At 44.0% G+C, this 22,266-nt stretch overlaps 1 protein-coding gene across 14 annotated transcripts in view; it reads left to right on the top strand.

Moving 5' to 3' along the window:
• The window catches only part of Ppfibp1 (PPFIA binding protein 1), a 136,780-nt gene that overhangs the window by 102,787 nt on the left and 11,727 nt on the right, over nt 1-22,266 (top strand). For 4 of the 14 annotated variants that reach the window (XM_029478953.1, XM_029478960.1, XM_029478955.1 and 1 more), the window contains 13 exons: nt 745-859; nt 2,138-2,170; nt 3,403-3,464; nt 4,680-4,755; nt 8,057-8,211; nt 12,203-12,318; nt 13,112-13,168; nt 14,709-14,772; nt 15,172-15,201; nt 18,233-18,404; nt 18,861-18,893; nt 21,027-21,174; nt 21,453-21,581. In XM_029478953.1, the coding sequence (XP_029334813.1) occupies nt 745-859; nt 2,138-2,170; nt 3,403-3,464; nt 4,680-4,755; nt 8,057-8,211; nt 12,203-12,318; nt 13,112-13,168; nt 14,709-14,772; nt 15,172-15,201; nt 18,233-18,404; nt 18,861-18,893; nt 21,027-21,174; nt 21,453-21,581 (1,190 nt within the window). The remainder of the gene's footprint in view (nt 1-744; nt 860-2,137; nt 2,171-3,402; nt 3,465-4,679; nt 4,756-8,056; nt 8,212-12,202; nt 12,319-13,111; nt 13,169-14,708; nt 14,773-15,171; nt 15,202-18,232; nt 18,405-18,860; nt 18,894-21,026; nt 21,175-21,452; nt 21,582-22,266) is intronic. The other 10 variants (XM_029478957.1, XM_021164016.2, XM_029478961.1 and 7 more) reach the window with 6 other exon arrangements.

Consider the following 22,266-nt stretch of genomic DNA (forward strand, 5'->3'; position numbering starts at 1 on the left):
ACGTATAGATAGCTGAATGAAGACTCAGAATAAATGCCACACTGAATAACTTGCATTGCATAACTAATTTCTGTGACAGATACAGCCTGAAAAATATGAATTTGCTAAGCTAGTATTTCCTAAAGCGAAGCTGAGTTTTAAAATGTTAACAAATACATCAGGGCCTCAGAAGCTCTTGCAGATTTCGTCATTTCAAAAGGAAAACTCAAATCCTCACTTTCCATTGCCATAGGAGCCTGCCTTATTCAGTGATAAGAGTGAATTATCTATTTCATAATTTGGTCAGTCACTCCTGAATTGCCTCCCCGTGGCTACTGACACCCAGGGACTATCCTAGAACCATGAGTGTCACCTTGAAATGCTAAGAGAACCAATCAAGCCTCTTTGAATTTGCTTTTTATTTTGCTTTTAAGACAAGTATCTAATTTGGTCATCTTCTTCAACTAACTTGGTGAGACTTTGATTTAGCGCAGGCAGAACTTTAGAGAATACCCTATCTTGGTTATACTTCACCTTCTTAAATTTACCCATAAACTTGAAACATTTACACTGCAATTATTACAAATTATTTTTATTAATAGTGTTTATCATTGCCTCTGTCTAATTTGTGTTTGCGTGTAAGTTTTTGTGGGTTTTTGTCTCATTCCTATAGTCCGAGTATTGATTTTAAAGGGCTAATACCGCTTTATACGTATTCCTCTTCTGCCATAGTCTACTGTTTTAAAATGAATTTATAATTTGTAGGACGAATTGGCATCTTTAAAAGAGCAACTGGAGGAGAAGGAATGTGAAGTAAAGAGGCTTCAGGAGAGACTGGTTTGTAAGGCGAAAGGAGAAGGGATCGAAGTCCTCGATCGAGGTAAGGCTGACTGTGGTACTCCATGGTTTCGTTACGATCCTGTAAACTGCAAGAGAGGATCTGCTGTTGGACAATAGAACAACAACTCCAATGACATTTGGATCTGACCTCTGCAGCTCTAGCACATGGAAATGGAAGCAGAAGGAATATAGGTTGATACCAGCCTGAGTGACACAGGGAGACCATGACTCAATTTAAAAAAAAAAAATCTTGAAATATAATATGTATGTCTGGCAGTCCTAGAATATGTGTGTGTGTGTGTGTGTGTGTGTGTGTGTATGTATGTATGTAGCTAGCAGTTTCTGACTCATTTGGACAGATAGATTCCAGTTGGTGGAGCTTTGTCTCATGCCATGTAATGTATGGAAACAAGTTGCATTCTGCACATATTTCCTTATCCATCAGAAAACTCAGCCTTACAGAAGTGGGTTTTCCTCCCCGGGTTTAGACATGAGTAAAATACATTACAGGATGTTCAGAAATAGGCCACAGCTTTAGGGTTGAATCTGCTGCACACACGCTGTACCAGGGAGTCCATAATGCTATCTCACTTTCAGAGTTTAAGAACAGAATGGACTGCGTGAGTGCATGTGACTAGATATGTCTTTGGGGTGCTGCCCACACAGAGTCAGGGACTAGAGCCAGTATGAACTGCTCATTGTCACCGTGGGACCAGCTGAGTCCACAGTCTTGAGTACGAGGTTTAGACACCTCATGGCAGTCTGACCCTGATACTGACTTGTGTCAGCAGTGGACCTGTCTCCTTGAACAGGGGACACACTGTTTCAGTGGTATTGGGCCTGAGTGCATAAGTGAATAGCACGTGGAAATGGAAAGCAGAAATAATATAGGTTGGATACCAGCCTGGGTGACACAGGGAGACCATGACTCAATTTAAAAAAAAATCTTGAAATGTTAGTTTGATACCTGGTACTCAGGAGGACATTTGGGAAATGACCTACCAGAGTGACATTCGCCAGTCCACATCACGGTTGGTTGACCCTGAGGCCTAATGTCCACAAAGAGGCAGCAAGGTTCAGAAGGGTGAAGCTCGGATGTAGCACCTCGGCCAACCACACAGCAGTTCTTCCCGAGGCTCCAGCACTGCTTCCTGCATGTGCCAGCCTCAGAGTCGTGTGGGAGTGCTTCGCGTTCTGGGTTGTTGGTGAGATTAGAGTCCCAGCATTTATGTAAAAGGAAACCAACTAGTAGTACTTGTAGGATAGTGTTTTGTTATAATAGATGCTAACTCCCAATCTGATGGGTTTTCCTGTACAGATGAAAATATTAAAAAGAAGCTCAAAGAGAAAAGTAAGGCTTTGGTGTGTCTCCATCAGCTTCTCATTTGTCATCAGAGCCACTTCACTCTTTGCATGATCTAAGCATCTCTGTCCACAGAAGTGCAGCTGCTTCATCCATAGCCCCTCATTTCTGCACAGGATACAAGACAGAGGCTAGACAGACAGGCCATAAAGCAAGGAGGAAAAGATCATCCTATAGGTATTTGCTGCAGCCTGTTCACTTCCCAGAGTGCAGCAGGACACAGAGGAGTGAGCAACTTCAGAAAGTGTGCTCTCTGTGTGCAGGTGGCATAGGCACAGAAGAGAAGGCAGCTCATTACTCAAGTCACCACACCAGAGCTTGTGGGTGAGCTTCGCTGGGTCTGCACTGAAACTTATTGTTTAGCTGAGGTCTACATTAGAAGATTTATGGAGCCTGGACTATTGAGTGCACATAAAGATAAATCCTTATTGACCACAGAGAGTGAATTATTAGGTTAAAGAAACTTGCTTGAAACAAACAAACAACAAACCTCAGCAATTCCTACTTGAAAATGTAACCGTGAGTTTTATAAAGTTACTAAAATGTTTTCCCCTTAAGAAGCTGGTAACTTCAGGTGAATATTTCCCTGTTTCCATATTTTAACCGTAGGTTCGCTTTGGGGTTAAATGGTCGTTTTTACTAAAGTGTTTGGCTATCAGATTTTAAGGAAGTCACGTTGTGCGTGCTGTGGCTTGTTATGTCTCGATTTTTGTTTTAAAATGGTGTTAGAAGTGAGGCTTATAGATGAAGCAAGGTACTCTTCCTTCTGTGGCACTGCAGCCGGCTTCTCAGCATGACACTCATGTGGGCACCACACCGCTCAGTCTCTCACCATGGCCTCTCCAGCTTGGTTATGACAGCACTGTCCCTCCGCCTTGGTCATTGTGAATACCATCCGTCCATTGCTCTCACCCACTGCCCACGGCTTCATTTTTTTTGAAAACTCAGTGCTGTCATTGCGGCTGTGCCCACCTTTCATCCTCAGTGTTTAAAGGAAGACTTCTCTAAGAGAGGGTATCTCCCTCCCTGCCCACTCGGTTATCTTCCTGTTATCACAGCTGTGTGGGCGGGGTAGTCAGTGCCATCCTTTATTGTTCCTAAAGGAAGATCATTGCCATGTGTACCTTGGAACTTGTCAGGCAGAAGAGCAAGTGTCTTCCCACACAGGTTAGCTGCCTCTAACAATGTCGCTGTGTCCTAACAATGTTGTATGCTTTCAGACATTGAAGTACAGAAAATGAAGAAGGCGGTGGAGTCTCTGATGGCAGCGAATGAAGAAAAGGTACCAAGTGAGACTCAGATATTGCGCTTTGCCTGTGCTCTGCAGCATCCTGGCTGGTCCACACAGACCTTGACTTACCTATAGCTGGACAGGACATTAAGGGACCTTCCTTGTCTCTCCTTCCTGAGTGTGCACAGGCTCAGTGATGACATTGTGACTGTGGCTGTGTGCACACAGTAGAGAGGCCAGCACTCAGGTTCCAATGAAATCCCCATGCCCTTTCCCCTTCTGAATTTAGGACATGTTTAGGCCATTGGGCTTCCTTATTTTCAGATGAGAAGAGAAATGGTACAGTCTAGAAATTCTAGGCTAACACGACCTCTGAAGGGTGGAGCTCCAACTTCACAGAGGTGCACACAGCCACAGAGAGAAGGAAGGCACCAGCACTACTGTGAAATCGTAGTTACTCTCTTTATATTCCTGACTTCTTTTACATCTGGAAGTGTCTTGCCTTTCCTGAAAGGTGAAATAACAGAGAACAGACACAAGCCAGGTCCCTGGATCATTCTTGGTCCCTGCTTTTGTCTTCAGTGCGTTGGCCTAATGCCTGTGTCACTAGGGCTCTTCGCTGTGGTCAGTTTTCCTCACCCTTATTTGGCTTTCATCCTGCTAGAAGCATGGGGCGGTGTCTTTCTCACGACCCACCTGACCTGATCCTGGCTGCCTAACAACCACTGGGTTCGGCTTATAACGTCAGTGCTGCTTTCTCCTGTGTCCCTTAGGGAATGGAACAAAGGGACAAGTTCTAGAAAAGACTAATTCCCAGGAGGACAAAACTGCAGAATGCCAAGAGATAGCTATTCTTCCTCATTATAACTTCTCCACCCACTCGCCCCAAGTTCTAGGTTACAGTTGCCACATCCGATTTCTGTGTGGAGGATGCCGGGGATCTGAACTCTAGGATTTTATTGACTGGCATCAAACACAAGTCACCAGGCTTGATGCCTGCTCTTTCACCACTGAGCTATCACTGGCTCTGATATTTTTCTTTTTTGTTAAATGCTGTTATATCAATTTGGGTTTTAAAGCAGACGAGTAAAAGAATATGTAACACCACAGGTTCTGGTTCTGTCTCTGAAACACACAGGAAAAATATAGGCATCACCCCTTTTGCTGAAGTTTAGAAATACTTTTCAGATAGCATACACCGTTCACAGGTGCTTCTCTTGACTGTCTTGAAACCTCAATAGTGGTGACAGTTTACTCAATTCACAGGAGCGGAAAATAGAAGACCTCCGGCAGTGCCTGAGCAGGTACAGGAAAATGCAGGACCCAGCAGTTCTGGCCCAAGGTAATATAATAATGTAGACGGCTCTCTGGAGGCCTTCCTACTTCAGTCTGTTTTAACCAGCCATGGACTTACACATTTAGACCCAGTGTCTTACAGAGTTCATGTGCATTATTCCAGATCACGTGGCTCATTTGTTCATTGATGGTAGTGTCAGGCGACTACCCTGTAAGGATGCACTCAGCTGTGGGTACGTTGTAGTTCTATGCCTCAGCCAGAGCAGCTCCCAGCACAGCATTCTATAGGGCAGGAGCTACAGCCCTTGTCAAGAACTTGGGGTGTTTTAGAAGGAAGGGCAGTGTCTGGAGAGTTCTGAGGGGTGGGGAGGGTGTGGCGTGTTGATGACATGAGAGGAATCTCAGAAGGGCTGGGCTGGGTGTCTGCTCATAAACAAGAATCCAGACTCCTGCTGCAGAGTCCAGTGGGCCTCGATTCACCCGATAGATTCAGGCTGTGATATGCTGAATTAGATGAGGGGCATGGAGCAAAGGAAATAAATCAACAAAGGTAGACACTCGGGGCTAAAGCACCAGGTAGGTGATGGTGGCCAAGGAGTGTGAGTTCCTCTTGGAACACATGCAGTTCTTCTGCCTTCCCTGCGGATGACCATTCTCAAACCTAGTCTGAGAGTCATTTGAAACATACAGGATGTTAGAGCTTGTTGACTGTGAGCGTGCAGGTAGTCATCACCCTAAAGATGATAAGCACCAAAACCATGCCTTTAAAGAGCTGTTTTAGTTAGGGTTTCTTTACTGAGGAAACACCATGACTAAAAGCAGCTTGGGGAGGAAAGCCTTTATTTCAGCTTAGAATTACAGAGGAAAGTCAGGGCAGGCACTCAACAGGACATGGAACCTTGAGGCAGGAGCTGATGCGGAGGATGTGGAGGGTGCTGCTATCTGGCTTGCTCTTCATGGCTTGCTCAGCCTGCTTTCTTATACACCCTCAGGACTAGCAGCCCAGGGTTGGCACCACACACAATGATCTAGGCCCTCCCATATCAATCACTAATCAAGCCTGCTCATAGCCTAATCTAGTGAAGGCATTTTCTCAATTGGTATTGTCTCTTCCCAAATGATTCTAGCGCCATCGTCAAGTTGATATAAATACTATCTGGCAAAGAGATAATTATGAAATACTCAAGAATTTGACATTTTATTTTTAAAATTAACTAATTTTTTATTGCTTGGGATCTGCCTCGTGCATCCTAGTCAAATCCTCTGCTACCGAGCTGTACTCTCAGGTGTTTTAATTCTGATGAACTCATGAATCAAAATTAAAACTCTGCTTTGGGCCAGGAGCTTCAAGACAAACAAACAAATAACTCTTTTTTTATTTATAAGGACTAATCAAGTTAGTTCCATGAGGGACACCAAGGATAACTTGTGAGCCACATCACTGGTCCTGTGAGGAGACAGGGCTTCTCACTGATGCTGGAGTTCACTGACTGTCTAGATTAACCTGCCTAAGGCTATAGATCACCATGCCTGGCTTTTAAAGATTTGTTTTATTTATGTGTATCTGTGTGGTTATATGTATGCCACACTTGTGCAAGTGCCTGAGGAGGCCAGAAGGGGGTGTCAGATCCCTGGAGTTGTAAGCTGCCTAGTTTAGGGGCCAGAAACCAAATCCAGGCCTTCCTCATGTTCAGTGTATGCTCCTGGCCTCTGAGCCACTTCTCAGGTCTTCCTCACAGTCAGTGTATGCTCCTGGCCCCTGAGCCACTTCTCAGGTCTTCCTCACAGTCAGTGTATGCTCCTGACCTCTGGGCCACCTCCCAGCCCATGCCCAGCTTTCCTGCAGGCCCTATGCTTACACAGCAGCACTTGACTGGTTGGACCTCTCTAGCCCCCATGTAGTAGTTTGAAATCAGATATAATGTGATAGGTTCACAAGTCATGAACATCATGCCCTGCTACAGTGAAGAATTATATGAAAAGTGATTTCTCCATAAGACTTAGACTTATTTACTTAATATTCACAAAACTCTTAGCAACACTTAAAATCTTGTCAAGTTAGGATAAAATTCTAGTAAAACCTCTATTTAAGAGTTATGGTTAGGTGCGGGAGAGATGGCTCAGTGGTTAAGAGCATTTGCTGCTTTTACAGAGGACTGGAGTTTGGCTCTCAGCACTCAGTCTGGCAGCCCACAACCACCTGTACAGTTCCAATGGATCCATCTCCTTCTCTGGCCTCTGTGGACACATGCACACACGTGGCATACATACACACATACTTCCAAAAAATAAAATACATCTTTAAAAAAATTATGGTGAAGTTGGGCATGCTCGTAGTCTAAGCACGTTAGAAGCTGAGTCAATTTTTGATGCTAGCCTGGGCTATGCTGTAGGAAGACAGTTGTGGGGGGCAAAGAAACAAAACAGCCTTGTTAAGCTCTTTAGATAGGTTTATGGTTTGCCAGTTGGCATTATTTAGAGATAAGAGTTTTTAAAAGCATCCTTTCCATTTCTATGAAAATGACTGTCTAGCATTGTGTTCTACAGTTAACCCTTTACATCTTGACTGATGATAAAACTTTTTCAAGCTTAGTACTTTTGGATATTTGGTTTCTTTTTTCTGTCAAGCCTTTCCTACTTTAAAACAGCATCAAAGGATTGTTTTTGAAAGATCAGCTGTCATTTTTTTATCATGTTTTTCATTTTGTGTATTTCCCGAAGCACAGCAGTGATAAGAAGTACCATGTCTAAACGGCGACTCTGTTGTTACCCAGAGTTAGATAGTCACACTGGGATGGACAGGTACATAGGTGGGTAGATACATAGAGTAGATAGGTAAGTAGGTAGGTAGGTAGATGATAGGTAGATAGGTAGTATATATAGGTAAGTAGGTAGCTAGATGATAGGTAAGATAGGTGACAGACAGACAGACAGACAGACAGACAGACAGCTTATGTGGGATAGGGTCTCACGTAGCCTGGGCTGGCTTTGAACTTGTTATGTAGGTGAGGATGACCTTGAACTCCTGATTCTTCTGCTCTCAGCTTCTGAGTGCTAGGATTAAAGTTATACATCACCAAACAGGGCTAAACTAATAGTTATGAAGCCTAAAAAGAATTAAAACAGAATTACAGCGGGCTCTTGAGTCCCGGAGCTTAGTTGCTTGCAGTTTAAGATGCTATATCCTGGGTTCTGTGTGCTAAGTTACATATGATGACAGGAGGAAACGACGCGTGTGCTTGTTTATAGCTCAGTGGTACAGTGCATGTTCAAGAAAAAGAGAAATGCGCCATTCCCATTCTTTTTCCAAAAGTGGACTGCATGGTCACCTGCTTCCTCTTTTCCAGGCCAGGATAGTGAGTGTGAGGGTCTGTTCCACTCCAGCTCCATCTCCACCCTGTTGGATGCACAGGGCTTTAGTGATCTGGAGAGAAGCACCTCTTCTACGCCAGGAATGGGGTCTCCCAGCAGGGACCCACTCCACACGAGTGCTCCAGAAGAGGTACGTGTGGGATTCTGACACTTTATGTTGACGGGGCAGTGTCTATACTGTTGTATACGTCGCCAGTGCTGTGTGATGTGGGTTCTTTCCCAGCAGTATTACCCACTGGTCTATTCTGGTAGCTTTTGTGTACTGTTGGTCTCTTTTCGTTTTTAAATGTGTGCTTCCCTCTTCTTAATAAATGCCTTGGACAAAGTTAAAATTGCTTATAAAACTCAGTAAGAACAAGACAGGTAGGTTGACTTGTGCCTATAATTTCAGCTGCTGAAGAGGCAGAACATTCCTTGGTTAGAAACTTGAGAGTAGCCTAGAAGGACCCCAGTTTAAAAAAAATAAGTGAGCATCTTTGAAGTGGGTACCCCAAAATATGAGATTGTAGTTTATTTTTCAAAGACAGAGTACAAACAAGTCAGGTGAGGGTAAGTAAGATTAAATCTAGTTTTGATGTTTCTGATGACTCAAAGTTTTTAGGCTTGGAAAAAGCAATCGGAGGGCATTGGAGTCTATTCACTTCCGTTCATGAAGGCTTCAGGAGTACCTGTTCATTATCTACTATCCAGCACCAAACTGGCTGGATTGTCATCTTCCTGAGGAGCCTGCAGGGTGGGCAGCATTCAGTAGGAACACCTCAGCTCAGGAGCAGCAAGCAGCTTCTCACTGCAGTACCTGGTTGTTGAGGCAACCTGATGCCTGAACCCTGTTCCACTATACCCAGGCTGGACCCCCCCCCCCAGGACTGCTTGGTTGCCTCACAGCCCAGTGGTGAGAGCACCCTGAGAAGACCAGGTTTGCATCCCCTGACACGTGGCATCATTGGCATGCATCCTAGACTCACAGTGAGCAGACTGTCTCTAGTGTCTCAGTGATGTCACAGTCAAAAGAAGACATGGTGCCACCATTTTGGAAAATAGTCACCGTTTCACCTCCTAGGTGAATCAGTTTGCATGCTTCTCACATATAAAACTCAGCCTTTCCTTCTCCAAAGTTCTGCAGATGTCCATCCCAGGAGCTTTCGTCCATTCAGGTTGATGCATAGGGAGGCCCCTCAGTAGTTCTTAGAGTATCATTCCAAACAACATACAGAGCTGGGAGCAAAGCAGTTATCTGCACCCACATACCCAGCACGTGTGGTGAGTCAGGAACAGGGTGGCTTCTGTTAACACTCCTGCTTTTAAAAAGGGAAGAACGGAGGCGTGTGGCCATCCCTAGTCCATAACAGTCCAGCCCACTAGGCAGATGATGTCGCTTCTGTCTTAGAGACCACTTTTAGGCTCACCACTCTTCACTCCAAGTCTGCTTTCTTTTCCCCTCTGAGTATTTTCAGATGAATGTTGTCTCAGCTCTGTAAAGTGCCGTTGAGGTCCAGAGCACCCTTTAATTTCCTGTTGTGTCTATCCATTCGAGCCTGATTTTGGTGCATTGCCTTTAACAGTCAGAACCTCCATTCCTCCGCGTTGAGAGCTTGTCCACACCTTCCTTGCAGCGTCCCAGGGCTAGGCTCCCTGCATGGCTGCTGGACTGCTGCTTATGTGTGGTCTGATCAAGGCCGCAGTGTTCAGTCGTCCACAGCCTCAGGAGCCCAGGATTCCCCCAGTGCAGATTGGTCTTGCTCTGGAGTCACACCGTAACTTAGTTTAATTGCTGTCTGGAGTGACGAGGAAGTAGGAATGTCCTGCTCAACTCAACAACAGGCCCACTGTGTGCAGCAGTTGCTTCCTCTCGACAGCTTCCCTCTCTGGTTTTCTTTCTCTCGTAGCTGTGGTTGATAATCCCACAACGAAACAGTAATGTTTGGTGATGAGTCTCCTTTTCTAGTACTTTTTATCTTTCTGCCTTTGCATGAGCACACTACGCTGAGCTACATCTCTAGTCCTGAGCAAGTAAAAACTGAGTTGAAAGAAAATTAATTCAAAGAGAAAACAACATTTCACACTTAAATGTTAGAAAGTACTAAAATAGTTCATCAATCAAGATATCAATTATGAAATAAGATGCAGGGGAAGTTTCCTGCTTGTTAAATATGTTTGTGTTATATTGAATTTATATTGAAAGGTGGGAAAAACCAAACTTTGTTTTATTTTGAGTCAGAGGCTCACTTTGTTGTTCAGGCCAGCATAGTGATCCTCCTAACTCAGCCTTCCAAAAAATAACCTTTGACAGCCAATTAGTGTGCGAATTTAGAGAGGAATCGCTTGTATATGTAGAATATACTGAATTGTTCTGCAGTCTTTGCTACATGAATCTCAGTTTAAAAGTTTGTTTTTATTTATTTTGTGTGTATGAGTCTTTTTTTCCTGAATGTCTGTACACTGCTGCATGCATTTCCCAAAGAGGTCAGAAGAGGGCACCAGATCCCCTGGAACTGGAGTTAACAGACACCGTGCCCACCATGCTGGGAATTGGAACACCATCCCAAGGAAGAGCAACCAGTGCTCTTAACTGTTGAGCTATGTCTGCACACCTTGTGAATTCCAGCTTAATGATGTTTAGTTTGTCATAAATGATTGTTCCAAACTGAATAAAAATAGCATGAAAAATAAAAACAAAAATTGATAGAATGCAACCATAGTTTTGAAGAAAACCAGGAAGAAAAATTAAACTGAAACATTAAAGTTTGACACAGAACTCAAGAGAACAGGTCTATGTGTTACTGTATTTTTCCCACAATTAGGAGTCTAGGGAAACAGTTGAACTTCAAGAAATACGGGTGAGTGCTAAAGAGATTACCCAGCATCAATTGCAAAGATTTCAATCAAAACCAAACCGGGGTATATAGAAAGAGCCCCACTTTAAAAATAGGATAATCTCTTTAACACCGCACCAGGCCAGTGCAAGAGAGCTGGGCACACCTGTAATCTCATAGGAGGCTGAGCTCATGGCCAGCCTGGACTACATAGGAGACTGATCAGAAAGAGAGTTAAAAAAGAGGACATGAATGTGGGAGGGAGGGAGGGGGAGAGGGAAGGAGGGAAGGAGAGAGAAAGAGAGCAGTTAGCAAAGGGAGATACATGGAGGGCAGGAAAGTGAAGGGGAAATATAAATTTTAATTTAAAAATTATTAATAAAAATGAGAGAGAGGGGACAGAGAGAACTGTGGCTTGGAACGTAGCTCAGCACTGGACTATGTGGTAGGTCAGCACTACAAATAATTAAACGAGGAGCCCACGGGTTACCTGACTTGGAGTTCACACAAGTGTTTCCTTTGTGAGTTCTTGGTGCCGACCCTACTCTGTTCTCTAGTTCTCATACATTACCAGAAAACCCCAGTGTTAAAAATCCTTCAGGCCGGGTGGTGGCGGCGCACGCCTTTAATCCCAGCACTCGGGAGGCAGAGGCAGGCGGATTTCTGAGTTTGAGACCAGCCTGGTCTACAAAGTGAGTTCCAGGACAGTCAAGGCTACACAGAGAAACCCTGTCTCGAAAAAAAAAAAAAAAAAAAAAACCAACCCCCTCCCCCCCAAAAATCCTTCAGACTGCAGCCCTAGACCCCAGAGGTATTTGAGAAAATGATCTCCATAGTTCATTGTCTCCATAGAGTCTGTTCTCACTGACTTTAATGCATTGTTCACCAGTTAGGACAGTTGAATGGAGTCAACTTGTTCACGCATGAAAAGAACAATTGACCAACATGGTGCATGTTATGCGTTAGACGTGTAGTAGAAGTAAAAATGGAAATGGTGCTTTGTTTACAATATATGTCGACACTGAGGAGTCAGTACCTTGACGCTGGCACTCCGTGGGCTTGCCCCGTGGTCGGAACATGGTACTTTTTTTAGTTTAGGTATTTTACTTTGTTATTCAGGATATTTCCTATCTTAGAACCAAATTTAATCCCCTTTCTCCACAGTGTTTGCTCTCATCAAAACCTTTTCTAGATGTTTGTAAATAGAGTTCCAAGCACTGATGTATTTTGTAGACCAATTCTGTGATGCTTTGTCGCTCTGCGGCGTATGTTTTGATTGATTTTCTTTTCACTTACAACTCTTTACAGTTTCACACCAGCGTCTTGCAAGCTTCAATCCCTTCACTTTTGCCGCCATCTGTGGATGTAGAAACTTGTGAAAAACCCAAGTTGCCTACCAAGCCCGAGACTTCATTTGAAGAGGGGTATGCCATTTATGGACTAACATTGTGGTCTAGACATTCAGAGACATAGAGCAACCACAGACTAGGGCACGTCACACTTACTTGCAGACACAGGTTTCACCGTCTGCTTTGTGATGATGAAACAACGGGGTGACAGTGGAGCCTGGAAGTGAGGGATGAGGTCAGAGAAGCCTTTAAGGGCTTGGGTATTACTTTCTAGGCCATAGATGCCCGTCAGCGGGTGAAAGCAGAATAGTCGCCGAAGCAGTCTGAAGAGTGTGAAGTCAACAAACAGAAACACGGCCGTCTCTCCATAGGCAAATCGATACTTTGCCAGAAAATTCTCAAGTGAATTGCCTAAGCTTGAAATAGACTTAAGAAAATATTTAAACTTAGATTCTTCTTTGCAATATATATTTTTTTAACATTTCCGTTCACTTAGAACATGTACAGACAGGCCCCAGCTAGGACAGCTTGCCTTGTGATTTTTTTTTTGTCTGTTTTTAACTTTACAATGTTGCCGTGGTTTCACTTCTGCACTGTTTTGACAGGTATGAGGTGGCCAGCACACCCTCTAACGTAGACTCTGTGGGAGAGATTTTTTTTGCCCAGCTGTAGGCTAGTGCGGTACTGTAAATATGAACAAGGAAGAGCAGACTAACTGTTTTGGTCGATTAAGCAAAAGTCTCTTTGATTTAACAGTGATTTGAGCTTCCTATGGGTTCTTTGGGACTTCACCATTGCAAAGCCAGATGTGTCTGTGCAGTTTTCAATTCATGACGTTAACAAATGCTTTTTTAAAAATATTTTTTAGTGATGGAAGAGCAATCCTGGGCGCTGCCGCTGAAGTCTCCCTGAGTGATGGTGTTTCGTAAGTTGTATATCTTTGAGTATGAAGTGTGATTGAGGCTTCAAAAACCGAGGATCTTTTGTGTTCGTGTAACCATTACACAGTGACCAACTGGGTCATGAGAACTCAAGTGCGTAGGTCATGACAGGCGGAGTTAGAGGCTGATGTCACAGAAGCTCGCCACCCTGCTGTCTCAAGCCTGATGGTTGTAAATCTTTAGCCTCCGTCACCAGTTCTCATTGGGAGCTCAGCACTTTTAATTCATTTTGTGCTGATTTGTTATGTTTTATTCCAACAGGAAAGAATCCCAGAGAGCTCGAAGCTGGCAGAGCTGCTCTCCGCACTTACAGTTTAATAAACTGGCCTAATGTGAATGTTTACCCAAGTTAGAGTCTGGATTAGATTAGGAAAGCCCCAAACAACCAAGAAAGTCTATTTTCAGACAGAGTTCGCATGAGTTGTTTCTGTTTCTCTGTTATCTTTTATGGTTTTGGCAGTCAGTATGATTGACAACTTACGTAAGGGGGAGAAATGCCTTTAAAGGTTTTGTTGCTCTGGCTCTTTTGGAGTGGATTCCTTCTATAGTCTCTTTCTCTGCTGTGCCTTCCTTTTTTATCCTGCATTGCTGGGGATCAGGCCTCTGGTAACTCACATGCGAGCACACTGGCACTGAGGTACACCCCAGTGTCTCAGGTTGTGAAACTGGCCCCGTGTTTGTGCATTTAGTTTTTGAGTCAGGCCATCTCCAGCTGTGTATAACTGAACACTAATTATGAGAAAGAAAGTTTCTGTGACTTACAGGCTCCTCCTGTCTTCCTAGGGTAGCAAGTGAGTTACCTTGGGCAATAACATGGATTCCTCCAGTGCCTTTTTCACTCCCTCCCCTTCCCTCTCCTCTTCTCCCCCCTCCCCCCTTCCTCTCTTGTTTGTCCCTCTCCCTCCTCATTCTCCCTCCTCCTCTTCTCTCTTTATTTTTGTCCTTTCCTCCTTTCTTTTTCACTTTTGGAGACAGGCTTTGTCCTGATAGCTCAGGCTGATCTCAAACATTCCTCAGCCCTTCTGCCTCTTATGTACTGAAATTTCAGGCATGCCCACAAAACCTGGCTTATTATGCTTTGATCAGAACTATTGGCTGAATTGCTTTGCCAGACTCAAAACAGTTATTCCTCTTTAAAAGAAGAGAAAATTTTCATTCTTAAATAGAAGGGTTAGAGCTGAGCAGTGCACGGGTGTCTACGGAGCACCTAGTGTAAACGTGTAAGCGCCACTCGTCCATGGAAAACACTGACACTGCCAGCACAGCCTTAAGTGTTTTTCCAGCTACTGTGACAAGTGTGGGACAGTTTGTGTTACTGGCACGGCAGTTAACCACCCTGCTTTTAAAGAACTAAATGCTGCAATTTACTTAAGCACTTAAGTGTTTGCCTGGATCCAGATTTTCTTTTATTACCAAGATTCAACCCCCAGACAATTTTTAGTTTCCTTCTGAGATGATCTGCTTAGATACAGGCACCGGAGTCAGCTTACTATTAATTCTAATTATCATTATTTCTGTTTTTAGAACTTCAAGTCTGCAGAAATCTAGCAGCCTTGGAAATCTGAAGAAAGAGGCATCGGATGGCTCGGTGGGTTCTCTGGCTGATTCTGTTTCTGTTCCTCCTTCCACTTTTTATTCCCTTTTTCCCTGTTATTAGAAGAAAACACTGAAGGATGCATCTTCATTTTGTCCCATTTTATACACAGGAAAAATTCCTTTTAGGAAAGGCTATGGTTTCTCTGATGAGAGATTTCTAGCTACCATGGTGCAATTAATGACAGAGACTAAGAACAAATACAAAAGACTAAAAATACGAGAACAAAAAGTTGGGACTAATAAGACAATATAGGAAATAACACAAGAAGATGTTGTGGTTTAGAAGTGATAGAAATGGCTTTTTTTTTTCTTATCTATCAAAGTGTGTGTGACGACTTAATATATAAAGAATTTATAGCAGCCTTCCTTAAATGTTATTGTTTTTGAACAGGAAAAGGAGTCTATCCAGAAGCTTTCAGAGGTAATTTTTATATCTGAATTGAAGTATAAAAATCTTTTAAATTTTATCACATGCAAGTTGAGTGACTGTCCCTACTGCAGGAGACCAAGGCTGTCAGAGCCCCTGGCACACTATGCTGGTGCAGAAAGCCAGCTAGGAAGGTCATGTGCATATGGTTGTGTTCAGTGACGTGTGCAGCAGGACTGTATGTGAGGGGTGCGGGTGGGCAGAAGAAGGATTAAGTGGAGGGCTGTGACTTTAGGGTGGAGGCAGTACTTTGGAATTGATGGGTTGTTACAATTCAGAGAAGTGCTCAATGCCACTGAATTACTTAATTTAAAAAGTTAATCTTAAGAGCTGGAGGAATGACTCAGTGGTTAAGATCACTGGCTGCTTCTTCAGAAGTCCTAAGTTCAATTCCCGGTACCCATGTGGAAGTGTATAACCTATAACTGTAGTCATGTGGGAATCAATACTCTTTTCTGCTATGCACACACATACATGCAGATGAAACACTTATATATGTAAAATACATACATAATTTTTTAAAGTTGATTTTGAGCTAGGTACATACTTTTAATCCCAGCACTTGGGAGGCAGAGGCAAGCAGATCTCTGTGAATTTGAGGCACACACACACACACACACCTGTCTATTTAGTATATGTATGGCTGCCCACCAGAGGGCTCTGCTGGTCTAGAGAAGCAAAGTGGGGTGCATCCAGTCATTTCATACCTGCTGCTCAGTGCCTGGATGCACCACGGTAACAGCAGAGGCTGTGAGAGTCTTTTTGGAAGCTGGAAGTTTAGCTGGAAGGACAATCCTGACATCTCTGCTTGGGACTATGCTTGGAACTATAGACTAGTCTCAGCACAATGGTTAGTCTGTCTTACCCAGGCGCATATATATATATTTTTTTCCCTGTATTTTTGTATTTTTCAAATGCCCGTTCTTCACCAAACCATCAGTGACGAAAACAGGGAACTAGAAATAACATGGATTATTACTCCCAAAGACTCAGGCTAGCCGCCTGTGGTCTGAAGACCAGCTACCCATTTATACAGAGTTATATACAACACAGTTATGCCCATTCATTTATATACTGCCTAAAGCAATTTTCATACAACAGCGGCAGCATTGAGCAACTGTTATGGAGACTTTATGATTTAAAAGTCAGAAACATTCCAGCTTTGTTGATCTCTGCCATAAAGGAATAGTATGCAGCTTTGAAAAGAAGTAGACTTATACATCTTCCAAATGGATTTCAGAAACATTTCAGAGAACAGAAACGTGACCATGAAAGACCAACGTCTGTCAAACTGTATATGTGTTATTTAGCGACATCCATAGGTGGTAAAACTATAAGGAAAAATGTGGGCAGGAGAACTGCTTAAGAATGAAAGATCCATAAAGCTTAATTATTCTTAGGGGCTGGAGAGATGTCTCTGTGGTAAAGTGCTTACTCTAAAAGCATGAGGACCAGAGTTCAAACCCACAGCAGCCACGTAGGAAACTGGGCCTGGCAGCACATGCCTGACATCCCCGTGCTGAGAGGACAGGAGGATCCTGGGACTGGCCAGCCGGTCTAGTCAGTCGGTGCACTCCAGGTTCAGTCAGAGACCCTGCCTCAAAACTACAGCAAACAGAGACAGAAAACACCCAACCTCTAGCCTCCACCCGCACACATGAACATACATACCCGACGTACGCACTTTATTCTTTACATATGGGCATCAAAGTTCACATATGGAACAGGTGCAGGCAACTATGCTATGGTCTCAGAGCTAGGCCCTAGATACTCCCCACCACAATGTAAAGATCAGGTAGACAGGGAAGGGCTTGTCTGCCCAGCCCTTACCTGCTTGTCCCTTCCTCATGGAGTGCCTCCTTCCTAGGCAACCTTCATGTGCGGTATGTAATCCACAGCTCAAAATGAAATGAACATCTGGGTAAAGAAAAGAGAAAAGTTAATTTGGGGCAATTGAGGTGGCTCATGCAGTGAGGGCAGTTGCTATCAAACCTGATGGCCCAGGCTCTATCCCCAGGGTATCTATGGCAGAAGAGGAGAATAACTCCCACAAGTTGTCCACTGACCGCTACAAACACGTGTTGTGGCACATGTACCCCCACACATGCCCACAGGCACACATACACATAAGAAATAAACTAATATTTTTTTAGAAGTTCATCTCTGTTATTAGAAAACCAAGCTTTGATGTTAGACTCATGTGATTTGAACATCTTTACTGCAGCTGCCTTCACCAAGCCCTGTAAAAAACCCCTTAGATTGCCTGCTGTTTGTTTCATAAAGCCCTTGTCTATAGGAGCAAGCGTGGTGTTCTAAACAGGTTGTCAGCAACAACCTCTCTCGGTCTTTCCCTGGGTTCTGATCATGAACTGTATAAGGACCACAGTGGGGTAGAAGCCCAGTTCTAGTCTTCACTGTCAGTAAGACAACTCTCTCTCGGTTTGTCTGTGTTAAGGTGTAGATACTGTGTTGAGTGTATAGACTTTCAGTTCCTGTGGGCAGCAGACGATGGAGAGTTAGTCAGTCTTCCCTTTGACCTTCTCACCAATTCTGTAAAAGAACAGCAGAAAGCAGGTGTTCTTAAATAATGAAATGATTTTATACGCATAATGAGTGACTCAAAGTCAACAGTTCCCGATTGTACCTCCATCTTCTTACTCTCTGAGAAGAATGTGTAAAGTAACCGGGAGGATCTCCTCGTTGGTCTTGTTCACTGCCTGCTTTGCAGATTTGCTAGAAAAAAAAGAAATCTGCAATCCTGGGTATGGAGTGTCTTTACAGCATGTCTTAAAAAATGAGGCAGATAAAAAATGTACTAGACTTTAAAGCTGTGTTAGACATTTAAAGTAACAAATGTACTGAGTGAGGATGGAGGTGGGTGCGGTTGTTGTGGTGCTATTTCTTAGGCTTTTTAATTGGTGTTGGGCTCAGTGTATCCCTTCAGTGATTGGTCCAGTGGTTTGAGCCCAGCCTCTCCTAAGGACAGTGCACCCTAACACTCATTTACCTCCTTGTCACCCCTCAGGATAAAGCTCCGAGTGACAGCCGCACATTTGGGACCCTGCCTCCCAAGGTCCCAGGACATGAAGCCTCTGTGGATGACAACCCCTTTGGCACTCGCAAAGCCAGGTCCTCATTTGGCCGGGGCTTTTTTAAAATCAAAAGTGGAAAGAGGACAGCAAGTGCACCCAACCTTGGTATGTGGTGAGGGTGCTGAGGGCCTGATCTTCAGGAAAGAGGCAAGGCTTGATCCTACCCATCCCTTGTTCCTCTGTGAATATGTTTCTCATTCTCAGAAATAAAGGGGAAGGAATGGGGTGGGGGATTAGCAAAAATGCTTCAGTGAACTTAATTTTCATTGTGAAGATAAGTCAGCTCTTACCCCTCTCTCTATCCAGTGATATAAACAGCAACATGAAAACAACCTAACCCTGTGATGTGCTGAGATTTGCTTCAGACAGTCTCCCCTCTGTGCTGTGGGATGAGTGAGCCCCCATGAGTGACCCTGTGCAGTCTGTAGTCTCAGAGCAGTGCATGTGTTCCTCCTGTGGGCATTTGCCATGGAGGGAAGAGTCTGATCTGTTTCATTTTGTCACCCCTGTGTTCTCTCCATTGGTCTGCGTGTGTTGTGTGCGTTGTTGGGATACCTGAAGACCGTAAACGAAGTGCCAGTGCACCCACCTTAGGTACCGTACCCTGCATGCCAGCCTTCACCAGTACTGCATTCCAAACCATCTAACCCCCACTCCTGGCCTCTGTGATCTCTACCAAGCAAGCTGGCTGCAATCAGAAAACATAGTCTGTTCTAGAATTTTCATTTATCTTTGGCTGAAACAGACACTACAGAGCCTTTGCTTTTGAGCCTACCTGCTGTTTTAAGCAGTACTGTTGACACCTTGTAAACAGTTCTGAGGAAATGCCCAGCAGCCTGCAAGGTGCAGGGCTGGAATGTGCTGGGTTCATATATCCCGGCTCCCCTCACCATGACTGAGCCATCATCCACCAACTCTCGTTCTTCCTCCATGTGTTTATTTTCCTGGCCTCCCCGAGAAGTGTCTGTTGCCAGGCCAGAGCTGACTTACCGCTCTTATGGGAACATTCTGTACATTTTATTACTTTGAAATTGGGGATATTCAATGATGACAGAGGTAACTTCATGGAATCTGAGAGTTCTCCATCAGAGTGCTTTTAAGAAAAGTCCATTGTCTGCCCATGGGGAATAGTGTGAAGAACGCCTTCAAAAAAGTAAAAGTACGGTGCTTTTTAAAGTTGGGCTAGGAACATTTTCAGGGCACCTATACCCATTGTGGCTGTGGAGTGAGAATGGATCGATCCCCCTGGGTTTCTCTGAGGCTCTGTCATCTTAAATAAATTAAGATAAATTACACTCTTCCAGTTGGACAACTATTTCCAGCTACTCCTGTGTCCTTCTACAGCAGTACTTGATGCTTGTAGGCCAGTGCTGCTTATCATAACCTGTAATCACAGCTCTGCTTCATAGAAAACTCAACTTCTGCAACTTCTGCAAATCCTTCTGGGTCTCTTCCCCTGAATTTTTTTTTTGAACAAGTGTTATTTTCCTTTATAAAATGTAAAGTTTCACATTTTGGAAAGCACCAGCTCTGTCTTTGGGTGTGGCTGTTCTCCAGGAATGGACAGTTGAAAGAACTTATATGATGCATCTGTGGAAGTCTGCAGTAGCAAGTGTGGATGCTGCTCTTTCCATGCCAAATCAAAAACGACTGACTTTATATCTAAAGAAAATCTCACACATACCTGGCCACTGTTCTTCCAGTGTCTAATACACAATAGGCTGAGTTGGTCTCCCCCTGACCCCTTCAGTTAGGATCTCAACTACAGCCTGGTCTGGCCTTGAGCCTTTTGAGCGCTGGGATTATGAGTGTGCACCACCATGCCTGGCGACTCATTCTTTGAAAAGAATTACTAGTCCTCTGTAACTGTGTGATCTAAATGGCAAAGGAGAAGGAGAGTTAAGAACAAAATGATATAGAATTTTAATTTGATCTCGAATAAAATGTGAGAGAATATGTTCAGGGAAACTGGGTAGTTTTAATATGTCCCACTTGACACATTAAATTGGGCCTCTGCAGACTTCAGGTGTGGGACTCGAGAGTGAAGTGAGGCTCAGTAGTTCTGATGCCATCTGCCTGTGAAAGTAGAGCCATCTTTCAGGGCTGAGCTTAGAGCAGGTGAGCTTGCTGAGGGCCTAAGCAGAGTCTTGGGGTGCACTGTGGGAAGGATAGAAACTAGGGGCTACAGCAAAGAAGAGACAACCAGGCCACAGATCTAGGAGCAAGTCATGGCGGGAGATGTTATAGGAAGAAATGATTCTCACTTTGTAGCCCAAGCTTGTCTCAGAATCGCCCCTCCTGGCCAGAGATTTACGGGTGTGCTCCACCGCACACAGCTCTGTCACACACTTAATCTCAAAGGCCAATTTTAAGTTAATTTACTTTATGCAGGAGAGTAAGCTTAGGGTACATACACTTACATTTTTGTACTTCAGGGAGCTTTCTGGAAATCACTGATTTATGGACGCAAAGGAGAAATCTTTTTTTTTAAAGATGTATTTATTATTATACATAAGTACACTGTAGCTGTCTTCAGACACATCAGAAGAGGTTGTCAGAGCTCATTACGGGTGGTTGTGAGCCACCATGTGGTTTCTGGGATTTGAACTCAGACCTTTGGAAGAGCAGTCAGTGCTCTTACCCGAAAGGAGAATTCTTAAGTTGCTAAAAGCAAGAAGGTTTATATATTATTTGTACTCACGTGGTCTTATTCTATCCTTGGGACAGCTGAGACAGAAAAAGAGACAGCTGAGCACCTGAATTTGGCTGGTACATCTCGGTCAAAAGGTTCCCAGGGAACCAGTCCATTCCCAATGTCTCCACCATCTCCAGATTCCAGAAAGAAATCCAGAGGCATCATGAGACTCTTTGGGAAGTAAGTGGAAGGAAGGGCAGGTGGAGGACCTGACTTGTATGCTGTTCGGGTGCAGAGGACAATGGGAAGTTTGCCTGGGCGTGGGTACCAAATCCCAAGACTTTTTGGAAGAAAGACTGATAATGGGATGCATATACTCATTGGGCCTTGGTTAATATTTAAATTCAAATATCGGGGCTAGTGACATACAAAAACAAACAAACAAAAACCTTATGATTAACCACCAAGTCAGAAGCCTCCTCAGGTCTAACGTATGACCATGTGCGTTGTGTCCTTAGACTTAGAAGAAGTCAGTCAACTACATTCAACCCAGATGACATGTCTGAGCCTGAATTCAAAAGAGGAGGGACAAGGGCAACTGCAGGACCCAGGCTTGGTTGGTCTCGAGATTTAGGGCAGTCCAACAGGTAAGTATACCTCTGATGTCACTAACTGCTCTGCCTGGGAAAGTGGCTCTGCTTGTCAGTGATTGGTGACAGCTGTGTGGGTGAGAGCAGTGTGAGCATGTAAGGTGTCAGGATGGTTCTGGGGCTGAATGTTGATGTAGGTACAATTATGTGGGAAGTCTCAGAAGGCATAGTCTTGTAAAGGTGGGGCAGCCTAGTGGTCAGGAGATGGTTCTAAGAGCTGGGCTTGTGACATAATAGCAGAGACCTAGTGTGGCAAACATGGGGTCCTGGTACCAACTCCAGCACTGAGAAGTGGAAGGGGAGAAGGTAAAAACTATGCTCTAGAGTCAGACTTCTTGCTCTCCAACCTCGTGTCCACCAGGCAGGTGACCTTGAGCTATGCCTTCATGCTCTGATTCACTTTCCTCTCACCACAGAGGGACCTAGCACCTATCCCTACAGGTGATTGTGAGGATTGAGTTGATATCTGTCTAGTAACAACTGATCAATAGACATTAGCAATTTGATAGAGCCTTTGAAAGTGCATAAAGACACATTGTATCAGAATTCCTGAGCTTATCAAGACCATACATTGTTCGACCAAATTAATAAAAGCCTTGTCATACTAGTTGGGGGAAAAAAAAGCTATGTTTCACTCACTAGGAGTCCAAGAACTTTCCTTGTGCTTTATTAAAACCTAGGT

The sequence above is a fragment of the Mus caroli genome, chromosome 6, assembly GCF_900094665.2.
Source record: "Mus caroli chromosome 6, CAROLI_EIJ_v1.1, whole genome shotgun sequence".
Lineage (NCBI taxonomy): Eukaryota > Metazoa > Chordata > Mammalia > Rodentia > Muridae > Mus > Mus caroli.